General features: G+C 35.0%; 1 protein-coding gene across 5 annotated transcripts in view; it reads right to left on the reverse strand.

The window, feature by feature from the left end:
- Nucleotides 1-342: 342 nt before the first annotated feature.
- LOC102801418 (centriolin-like) overlaps nt 343-12534 on the reverse strand; it is a 204129-nt gene continuing 191937 nt past the window's right edge. For all 5 annotated transcript variants that reach the window (XM_085493889.1, XM_085493887.1, XM_085493886.1 and 2 more), the window contains 4 exons: nt 8414-8542; nt 2595-2948; nt 2197-2326; nt 343-2076 (listed from right to left, as the gene is read on the reverse strand). In XM_085493889.1, coding sequence (XP_085350015.1) covers nt 1958-2076; nt 2197-2326; nt 2595-2948; nt 8414-8542 — 732 coding nt within the window. In that variant the 3' untranslated portion in view covers nt 343-1957. The remainder of the gene's footprint in view (nt 2077-2196; nt 2327-2594; nt 2949-8413; nt 8543-12534) is intronic.

Here is a 12534-nt window from a genome sequence, read left to right on the forward strand (position 1 = left end):
AAGTCGAACCCTGATGACAGTCTAACCCTGATGACTGTCTCACCCTGTATGTTTAGGAACAGTCTAACCCTGATGACAGTCTAGCCCTGTATGTTTAGGAACAGTATAACCCTGATGACAGTCTCACCCTGTATGTTTAGGAACAGTCTAACCCTGATGACAGTCTAGCCCTGTATGTTTAGGAACAGTATAACCCTGATGACAGTCTCACCCTGTATGTTTAGGAACAGTCTAACCCTGATGACAGTCTAGCCCTGTATGTTTAGGAACAGTATAACCCTGATGACAGCCTAATCATGTAAGTTTAGGAACGGTATATCAGGTTAGAAAATACAAAATAAATCAATTCGTGATATTTTTTATTCAATGTCCTTCATTCATACATGATGTAAATAATTACATAATATTTATACAAAGTTATAAATACACAAAAATAACTAAAACAGTGACATAAATGATACAAAAAGCAATGTTGAAAAAGCCATTGCCATCCAGTTACAATATAAAACAAAGTCTTATTAAATGTGTGTTATAAAGGTTACATTGTATTAAAAAAATATTTTTTTTGGCAACTCATTAAAATCTATGAATGAACCAAAAAATCTTCATAAAACATCATACACATACAGTTATGTTCAAATTATTTCAGAAACATGTGATAGGATTGAACTTATCATTAGCTTGAGGTACAACTTTCATTTAAATTATTTTAAAAACATGTGATAACGGCACGTAGAACTTATCACAGGATGATCAAGGCACAATTTGTGTTTAAATGTGATTAACCAATCAACCTATCGCATAACTACTATTTGTCCTTCTTTTCTTCAATATAGTTACAATATTGAATATAATTATATGACCAGCAACCAGAAATTAAAAAAAATAGAGGAATATTTACTTATTTCATTTCATTGTGGCAATCCATTTTTCTGCCAAGTAAAATCAGTTAAAAACACGATATAAAAATACAATATATATATGGCAGAATATAACAAATCGGTCAACATTTTATGTCATAACAAGTGAAGTTGTTTAGTTTAATATAAAAAAATTGTGATTTGCTCATCTGGTACAATACTGCTAGTTATTTTATATTTTTTTTTAACTTTTAAAATATAAAGTTGATCATTTACAATTATCTGCACAGATGATGAGTGCATCATCAAAAGGCAGAGCGTATCATCGATATGCAGAGTGCATCATCAAAGGTCGGAGCGCATTGTGGATACACAGTTGTACATTGAATTTTGACTATATCAGATATTCATTTAATAGATAGTAAGATTTAAAACATTTTGACATACAAACTGATGAAGCAAGACAAATATACAAAAATAAATTTGAAGATACACTAGTAAACAAAGCCATCTATGTTATAAATTATTTATAAACGCAAAAAATAAACTCAAATGGAAGTTACACATTGTACGAGCTCAAGCAGTGACATTGGCTGTTCAATTTATGCATTAGCACATCACTTTGCATAATGGGGAATGGTGCGGGCCATTTGAATCGTCTCATTTGAATTAAAATGAGACTGATTTCAAAAGAAACAGTTGGGTTTATAAATATATAAGTACAAACATGGGTTTGTTTACTTCAAGATCATGAACGACTCCAAATTCCATGAAAAATAGTAGCCAATTGAATGAATGATCCAAAAATGCCTCACTTCTTGCAATAGAGCATGCACTGTCAGCAACAGAGAACTCATAAATATCATTAAACTTATAATCTCAATCTAATTTACATATGCTAGCTACAATTTATTTCCATATACAAGCAACTAAATCGGACTTGCATGCTACATGTACAAACAATATTTTCTTTGTACTGATTGTTATATCTCATTTGCATATAATACAATCTAATTTACATATGCCAAATGGAAAACTTAATTGCATATAACTCAAATGAATTTTATTTACAGTACAGAATCAATTGCATATTTCAATTAATGTTCTGGTCCACTCCCATTGGTTGACTTTCCATCTAAATGTTCATTTCTTCCAATATCGCTTACAGACTCCATAAATAGCTTCATTCTCTGATCTGCAGAATTACTTCCTTCTTCTGTGTGTAAACAGTTAACAATATAAACAACATTTTTGAGAAAAAGTGCAAATAGCCATAGAAGAATTATCACTGTTTTTTCAGTAATTTATCGCTGAAATAAAATGCAATTATACATACTTAGCCTCTCATCCATATGACTGTCAGTAGTAGGAGACAATCTTTCAGCTGATCTAGATCGATTTGGTCGTTTAGCTGTGTAGCCATGTCTTCTCATTGATGGAGATGTAGAAGGACTTGATGAAAGATCCTGAAAAACATCACAATACACTGCTTAAAAAATGATACCACTGAGTTGAACTCAAACACTTGAAGACACAAGTCGCAGTGGCGATCATAAAAACGTCAAAGATTTAGTAGTATACTGTAATGATAAAAATGATCACACACCAGTATGGAGTAAAAAATCAAGACACCATCTAACAAGATATGTCTTGGGGCGCAAAAAAAAGTTCTCATTTTGGACTACATCCAACAGGAACTAACAGCACAAGCACTCACAAGGATGTGATAATTACCTGATGTAGTATCTCATCCTGACTCTGCAATTCATGGAAAGATGGCATTATTAATTCACTTGGAGATGTGGTAATCCAGGATCTTGTTTTACCATCCATGAGAACATCACCATTGGCAGATTTTCCAGTATGTTTAAAACCAGATATGCCTTGTGACCTTGTGAAGTAATCACTATCTCTTAGTGTCCCATTAAAACTACCATTAGTCATGGAAGAGTACGATCTGCTATTTGTTGTAACAAGGTCTTCAAGGTTCTCCAATTTTTTCTTTAAATTCTGTAAAGTTGATTCAGACTTCTTCCTAATGTCTTCCAGTAAGTCAGCTTTGTGAGAAAAACGTTGTCTCAGTCTCAACTGAAATTGTAACAGAATTAAAATAAGTTCTTTTGAAAAACAAGACATGAATGTCACAGTCCCCGTTATTTTATTATAAAATACTCATTTTAAAATAATACATGGAACATCTGCAAACAATTGAATTAATATGTACTCTACTTTCATTGACCCGGGTCAAAAATCTCAGAATACACAAGTGCAACCAAACTATGTCTCATACACGCTTAAGAAACTGCATTCATAAATCAGAGTAAACCTTGATGTACCTTTAATAACAACTTGCCTTCTTTGTTAATTCAGGTCTTTGTATATTACCAGGACCTGAGTTTATTTCATTATCACCACTATAATTCCCAACAAAATGTAGCCCTGACATCCCCCAACTTTTTTCACTGAGATTGGTAATGGTACACCTATCACATCATGACATCACTAAAAACCTGGGCATTACAATCTAAGCTAATTATTTATTCTGAGCATGCCCATTTTCCATGACAGTGCAGTAGGGAGAGGTAATTTTGGATGAAAATCTTGAAAAAGACCCACTTCTAGATCTGGAAAAAAAAATGCGTGCATACTCGACAGACTTGTTCATCAACCTGTGAAGTTTCACTGATATCTGCTGCAGAATTCTGAGAAAATGTTGGAGACAGAAAGCGGAAAATAGACATTGACAAAACCTGTTTTATAAAGTCAGTGGAGAACAAACATTTTTTGACTGATGGTCTGTATTTGTGGCTCAGTTGTAAGACTTCAGCATAACTATATAGTAGTATTCACAAAAAACATGTCACTCAGACAACATTCATTGATATTTTCCAGTAATAAACTAGTATATGTACGCAAATTGCTGTAGGTGAAAGTTTAATTTTAGTGGATTTGATGTTTCAGGGACATTCACTGGGTTTTAAATTTACAAGTTCATAAAAACAGCGATACATTTAATTGGTAGATTGGAATATTCACTGGGTTTTAATTGAGTGGTTTTATCTATAACAAGCCATGCATGGCACAGTCCCCGTTAGTTATCAAATTTAAGATATATAGTTTTGTTTATAGTAATATAGCTGGAATATACATATGACAATTTGTGCTTACAACTAGATTTTAATCCGTGTCGAAAACGTGCACAGAATGGTCGCTTTGTGCACGTTTTCGACACGACTAATGAGCCACCTCAAGTGCCAAATCCATGAAATAAACAATCAATGTCAAAAGAGTAGCCTAGGAGTTAAAAATGGATTAAGTACTGGCAAACCAGCTTCTGCATAGGTATGTCTCTAAACGCTTGCTTTTTGGTTGATTTAGTCATCTTTTTTGAACTCAGAAGCCCGCAAAACCTAATATTACATGTGGGAACGAAACAAATCAGTTGAGATTTCAAGTTATCCCGTGGAAGGGATGCTGGCTGTTCCCTCTCTGGACTCCCTCCCCGCGTATACAAGTACTGGTACTGCCATGGATTAGTACCTTCCATGGTACTACCAACTTTAACCATGTCCCCATTTGGTGACGCATGTCAAGCTATAAATAGGCATCAATACTCATTTCACCTAATATTTCAATTTTATAACATTTTAATAAACAGCATATCGCTTAATTTTCGACCGGAAAAACGACCATGTTTGTATCCCTTTTTTTTCTCACTTGCTTATTAAAAACACTAACCGCTTGTTCAAACACTGAACACTGGCAGTTTAGTTGTCAAAATGGTTGTTTTAGTGCTAAAGTTTGATGATTCAACAAGTATTAACCATTATTTAATTTTGAACGACACTTCCAAACCATCATACTTTGTTTCGTTCACGAACGTAACTTGAACTATGACCTCTTGTTATGTGAACGTTTCACAACAAGCTGATGGAGCGAGACTGGGTTCCGTTTGAATCCAGGGCTGCTACTTCGTTTCAACAATATGATTGTTGAGACATTTACGTGATACAGGCAATGTTAACTCCTTAGGGCAGAGAAGAGAGACACCAGGAACATATTAATGCCACGGTCATGTATTTAAAATGCAAGCAGGCAGACGGGCGATATTTCTGGGTTCGCATGCTCGAAAAATTATGCAGGAATTATTCAACATGCGGTTGCAAAAGCGAGTAAAAATAATGATCGAAAAGCAGAAGCGAGTAGGAGGTTGGGTGTACATATAGGTTCTTTGTAAAAATTGATCGGCCAAGATCTATATCATTCTGAAGCACGCCAGAGACAGACAAAACGCAGTTTTAAATATTGACATCGTTCGTATTTTATAAATGAGCCAAAAAATAAATAAATTGTATGCTGCTTAAGCGATCATCGATCGAAACACTCGTTTTGCAAGTTTTAACGGCTACGTTCTGCTGAAGATATAAGACTTCACTTTTGGAGTTATTACCGAAGATAATGTACAACAGCAAAAAAACAACAACATTTGGTTATGTGAAATGGATTAGCATTCATGTAGGTCCAATCAGTACTGTTGTATCGTCTATTTCTTCAACCGAACGTTACTATCCGGACCTGCTCGTCGATTATTATTGCAAATGTCATTTCTTTCTCCCTGGTCAATGAATCCAGAATCAATTGGGTATAAGTACGTTATTTTAGAATTATTTTCATTTGGTTTCACGTGATAGTTAATCTGATTTATCATATAGCATTACAAACAGGAAGTCCTTGGCATGGGTCATAGTACTAGTATACCCCAGACCACTCGTGTTTGATGAATGGTCTGCGTGTGGCTTGTGGGTAAGAATAGAAAATGAATTTCGGTGAGGTTGTAATTATTTGGATTTTTGAGAATGGATTTTTACTATTGAAATGAAATTATCACGTCTAGGGGTGAATTGTTAATAGGTGAAATGATGTTAAAAAACACCCTCTTGCGTACACCGCAACAACAAAGGTTTATTTTCTAACACAGATCTCCAGTCAAAAGGGTGGCGTTTATACGTAACCCCGGAGTTAAACCATAGACAATATAGTAGGAAGGACAAGCAACTCCAGCAATTCTATTGTAGCAGGTTAGGCTGGAAAAAAGTTAAGCTGATTTAAACTAACCGTTAACATAAACTAAATGTTTATTTTAATTTCTCGTTAAATGCGTGCTTTAGGCGGCGAGAGTCGTGAACTCTCGCGAAATGCGTAATTTCGTTGACGAGAGTCGCCTACGGTATTCCATGGGTATTCTAAATGGCCCTTGTTGATCACGAGTTCTCGTGTGTAGATGATTTGCTCAATTTTTTTTTTTCTGGATTTTGATGACGGTGGAAATGATAGCAATTTATGTTACAACCATGTGTGTGATTCAGAGCCCATAAATACTTGTAGTTCGATATGAAAGTAGTGACATCGAAGTAAATATGACGTCATTGTTTACTTGCTCATTATAATATTCCAGCCCAGCTCGCGTTGGGCATACAGTGTTTGACTTTGGTGTTACTATACTACTATACTGTCTATGGTTAAACAGGGCCCAAATAGATAGGGAGTAAAACAGGGAAGTGGAAGAGCTGTCCATGCATTGACCAATCACACAGGAGCTCACAAACACCAACGAAATATTTGTTGTTGTACTTTGGCACTAAAAACAATGGAACGTTTATAGGCTTAACGTTGGATTTAGATCGTGTTATAATCCAAATCCCCTAGAAAGAGTTGTAAGCACAAATTTTCATATGCAACGATGTCAGAAATATGATTTTTTAACATTAAAATGATTGACATTTGTATCTGATAGTCAAACAAGTACTTGTCCATATTGAGAGATATTGCTCTGGAACAGCATTCAAAATCAACCATTTTGAATACATGTATATATATATATAACATGATGTGTAACGAACATATAAAATTTGAACATAATCAGTCATAATCAGCATTTAAGAGACATGGCTCTAGAAGCCCAATCATTAAAACAAAATGAACGCCAGACAGCCGTTTTGAATCCGATGTGAAAAATAAATGATGTGCATCAGGAACCGATAATGTATAATGTATGTACCAAGTTTGAACAAAATCCACCCATAAATGCTTGATATTTGATGATTTTTTAGCACAAAAATGACCACCATTCGACCATTTTGAATAGGATCGTCGAACCAATATATCTGTTTATCTATGACATGATGTATAATGAATATTTAAAATTTGAACATAATCAGTCAAAACAAGTCGAAGATATAGGTCTAGAAGCCCATTCATTAAAACAAAATGGCCGCCAGACAGCCATTTTGAATCCGATCTGAAAAATGAATGATGTGCATCAGGAACCTGTAATGTCTAATATATGTACCAAGTTTGAACGAAATCCATCCATAAATGCCAGAAATGCTCGATATTTGATGCTTTTTTTAGCACAAAAATGGCCACCATTTGGCTATTTTTAATAGAATCGTCAAACCAATATATCTGTCTATCTATGACATAAGGATAATGAATATTTAAAATTTGAACATAATCAGTGAAAGCAAGTCAGAGATATGGCACAAGAACCACATTCATTAAAACAAAATCTTGTCAATCAAAATTTTGAATCTTATCGAAAAAACAAAATTATTTGCATCAAGGTCCCATAATGTCTAATGTATATACCAAGTTTGAACAAAATTCATCTGTAAAAAGCCGAGAAATACTTGATTTTTAGGATTTGTTAGCACAAAAATGGCCGCCATTCGGCCATCTTGAATCAAATCATAAAACAAAATGATGTGCATCAAAGTCCTATAATGTCCAACGTATATACAAGGTTTGAACAAAATCCATCTGTAAACGGCTGGGAAATGCTTGATTTTGATGATTTTGAGCACAAAAATGGCCGCCATTCGACCATCTTGAATCAGATCGCGAAACAAATTGATGTGCATATGTATAATATCATGTATGATATATGTGTGAAGTTTGATTGTGATTGCTCCAGGCATTTCTAAGATACAGGTCCGGACGCACGCATGGACACACAGAGGTCAAAACATAAGTCCCCATTTTCGGACTGCGTCCGAACGGGGACTAAAAAATAAAAGCCAGAGTAAGCTCTAGAAACATTTGTCATAAAGATGATAGTAACACATTGTACTGTCAATGCTGAATAAAATCACTTTTCAGCTATATTACAATAACATTAAATGCGATTTTCTGTTCAACGGCGAGATCTCGCGAGTTGCGTGAAAAACATGCACCGAACGTCTGCCACAAAAATCAAAAGAATTTCTTGATTTCGTAGCTCACATCAAAAGGTTGATCTATGACAGGGGAATATTGCGTTTGAATACCCTTACTTCAACTAAATTGACCATCTTCAAATATTGACAGCACATTATTATGCATAAATACTTTCACATTTGTGATGTGATGTTTGACGCCACAACGACTATATGACCTTTGTTTGTTCTGTTTTTACATTCAATTTCACACATAAGTCAAGATCTTGCAGTGAGCAGAAAATTGTCTATTACAGTAAGAGCATGCAACTGATATATGTTTAGAAGACAGAATATCACCTTCAGTTGATCTTGTTCTTGTGCAAGTCTCTCATGCATGGCTTCACTTCTCCATGATAAATCATCCAAGGCTGTGGAATGTGCCCTTTGTGGATCTGTATCTCTTTCAACAATGCTTTCAAGTTTTGTCTGAAAATTAAATAAAATCCAATCAAATATATGTTCACATATAACCTTGACAGGGAGTATAAACATGCTGGTGCTCAACGGCATTAGATGAATACTGTAATATATAGTTCAGATTTAACACTTAGTGTACAGCATTTAAGTGTTCTTTCTGACTGCTCTACAGTGTCCTCAAGGCAGTTCACACTTTCATGGTGATATACTGTATCAACAGAAAGATTACAACTATAACAAAGTAGGTGTTACAAACTATGGCATTAAGTGAGATGATTCAATTCTAATCACCCCTCAGTCAAGGTTGCAATGGGCCATTCCAGTTTATATCTGCACCCCTCCCCCCATGTTGATGAGTTTTTTGTGTTTACTTCATACAGGGTATAATTTCTATGGGTGTATAAGTCATACAAAGTTTTATTTCCAAATCACCATTCACCATACAGTAATGGAAATCCAAAACTATAGTTCCTACTTATGGTGTTGATGACTTCCATTGTGCCACCATACAGAGTGGGATTTCAAATATAACCCTCATCATATGCTAATTTACTAAGTTCAAAATTTTATATTTGATAATGGAAATCCAAACTAGTTCTGATTCACGGTGTTGATGAGCTCATTCGTGCCACCATACAGAGCAGGATTTCCAAATATAACTCGTCATATGATGCCAATTTTCCAAGTTCAAACTGCAGTAAAGGGGAGGGACATCATATTAGTAATAGAATTAGCATTTTAAAACAAGCGGCCTATCGGCCGAGATAGCTATGCTACACCGATACACTAAAACTTGGAAGAAAAAACGTCAAAGACTAATTTCACTCAAAAAGGTTTCCTAAATATTTCCGTTCATCTTGTATTCTGCTGAATATTTCAATACTATTTCTGGCTTGAACGGGTTTGATTTTCCTCATCTAACAGCAATAGAATACAAAGGTTCTAGAAAGTTTATAAAATTAGTCATTTATTGTACAATGTAATGCTATGGCATCTAGAAAATGATTGCACTTTTCTAACGTAGTTCGAACGTATTCAAATATGCAAATGAGTTCAATGCAAAGCTGCTTTGTGCAGTGATAAGTAACACGTATCAAACTGTGTGGAGTTCGCTGTGCACAAACCAGACGTTCGTGTGCCAATAAGATAGAGTTGGAACAAAAGAAATGTACGCACAAATATCAGACATGTGGGCGTGTGGGCGTGCATGTGCCTATCTAATTATACATGCCAATGAAATATAGAAGTATTAAATATGTTGAGAATACAGCAAAATCATTGCAAGAAGTCTCACGAGTCTTCACTCCATATTGATTAACATGTGCCACCCATTTGGTTAAAGATCCTTATTGATACAATATTATACATAATTACTGTTTCAGTAAATCACGAAATACAAAACAGTGTTGCACTCTGCTCATTCTTAATTGGGGAGATGAATGGATTTCAGGTGTATGTAAAATATGATACACATCCACTCGTTTGATTTGACAGTGTTTCATGCCTGTCATTCGCAGAAACATTTATCACCGTGCCACTTTTTTGCCTTGCTTTTAACAGTACTAGTTCGAGTGGCCTGTGAATTATTTACAACTGATTTGTTTCAGGCTTGTTGGCGAAACAAGACTGTTTTAAGTTAAAACAAGTCATTGAAAATGGCACAGTCCCCATTAATTTTTTGAAAGTTCTCCTTGTGCTCGTCATATTAAAGTGGAGGGGTTGTCGCAAGTGTGTCCTTGAAACTGAGTCTCAAGTGGCGTTTACAACAGATTGTTTATTTACATCAAATTCAAACATGTGTTGCATGACGACCCCTCCGGTTTAAGACATAGCAAAGAAAAACATAGATCACAAGTGAAAGCATTTTAAACAAACAAGATGGCCGCCAGTCAGCCATATTTGAGCATGCTAAATATCAATGAAAATGATACATGGGTGACAGAAATATAGTAATATGGCCAAAAATAAAAACAGTCGTTATTCGGGCATCTTTGATCTGATTATGAAACAAAGTGACATGTATGATGCCAAATACAAAAATATGAAAATGGTACATAAATCTTGGAAATATATTAGTAAGGCCAAAAATTCAGATGACTGTCAATCAGCCATCCTTGATCCGATTTTGGACTATTCCAATGCTTTACATGAAACATTATTTTAACACTGAGAATGGATATTAAAAAGCAATAGTCATTTACTTTGTATTAGTAATATCATTAAGGTCTATTAGCTTTGCGAGTGTCAGGTACTCAGTTTCCCGTTTAATGGCATGTTCCATTGCTAGTCAATTTTTTCGTGGAATACACAATGTATCTTACTTTTAGTTTCACCTCTATACCATCGCGATGTACCCTCCAATATCATGTTTTGCAACAACGACATTTTGAATGCATAACAAAATACAGTTAATTCGAAAATTTTATAATAAGGCTAGCCAACATTGGTCGCTGCTTTTGTTGTGATGTAACCAACCAGCCTGCGACAGAAGTGTCACACAATGCCTTGGCGATTCCATTATATTTTAGATGTGTTCCTTAAAAATAAACGAGCTTATTATTTTTATAAAACGTTCAAAATAGAATTAATTTATTAAAATATTGAGTATATGCATACATGAAATAATAAAGTGTACGATAACAATGAATAAAACATTGATGAATTCGGCGAATAGAGGAATGTATATTTATCACAACAACAATAGTATTCTACGACTTCCACGATAAGCAAAATCAAATGTAAAAACTTTTCAACAATGCAAACGGAATATTGCTGAAATAAAAAAATCATCATCAAAACTATGTCAAAAGGTCAAGTTGTGTGAATACAATTATAACGAAGGACGCATTCCCTGGAGGTAAGTGAAATAAAAACTGAATGTTCTTTGCGAACTATCACTGTAAGAACGCAACACTGAGTTGCGTTGGGCAAATGAATCAATAGCCATCTCTGCATGTTTTGGTGTGATTATGGAAGAGATTATTTACTTATTCATTTTTTTCTCATGCAGGCAGCTATTTTGCATCCCCTTGCGATTTTTCCCAGATTTTCGGTGTTGGCAAATACATTGACAACTCCGAAAAGTTTGACTGCCGATACTTATTTATACGGACACAACTTAGAATAAAGAATAAACCAATGTGTTGGGGCAAATAATTCATGTGTGTATACTCTCGATCCATTTCTTCCAAAAAGTCTGACTTGTACCCTTCAGTTGTTCTCAACTTTTATTGGCACCCATGAACTGGAACAGTTCTCATTCAAATTTAAAACTCAACTCAACATTACGCCGGACATTACAACACTTGTATACATTTTATTATAATATTTTATATTTTCATATGTTATTGGCATTAGAAAGCTACATGCAAGTCCGCACGCAAGTCAAATTTGCGCGTAAATATTTTCCTGACTTTCGATAGACACCTGACTACCGGGGTACTATCTTTTTCAATGATTTAAATGCGTCCAGTTCAGCGCCCGATTTGGAGGTCAAACTTCAGTCAATACACACTTGATGTCAGCATCACCCAAAGCAAGTTTCGCAAAGACGTACTTGAAGTTCAATTGTGCTCCAAAATGATGTCGCAGCACATGTTGTAATCCATGATACAGCCAGTTTTGACTTTGGCTTGCTTTTCCTTTCTAGTGCATGTTCTTGTTCACGTAAAATGCGATCTCTCACCAATGTATTAAAACACTTTGAATTTATATTTGGTCTACGCGAAACCTTAATCTTTCTAAACATTTTCTGAGACCATGCATGATGTATATTCAAATGATCATGCGATCATATTTTATATTATGTTGATCTCTCTGTCTTTCTGGATCGCTTTGTGCTTTCATTTCATTTTTGTGTACATTTCCTTTGTTCTAACTCGTATTTTATTGCCAAGTCTGGTTTGTGCGAAGATTATGATTAGAATGCCACGCGAAAGTCTGATTTGTGTGTACGCGTTGAGTGGCATATACAAAACTGCGCCTCACGTTTTCCACGCACA

Source organism: Saccoglossus kowalevskii, chromosome 19 (assembly GCF_978046115.1).
Source record: "Saccoglossus kowalevskii chromosome 19, keSacKowa6.1, whole genome shotgun sequence".
Taxonomy (NCBI): Eukaryota; Metazoa; Hemichordata; class Enteropneusta; family Harrimaniidae; genus Saccoglossus; species Saccoglossus kowalevskii.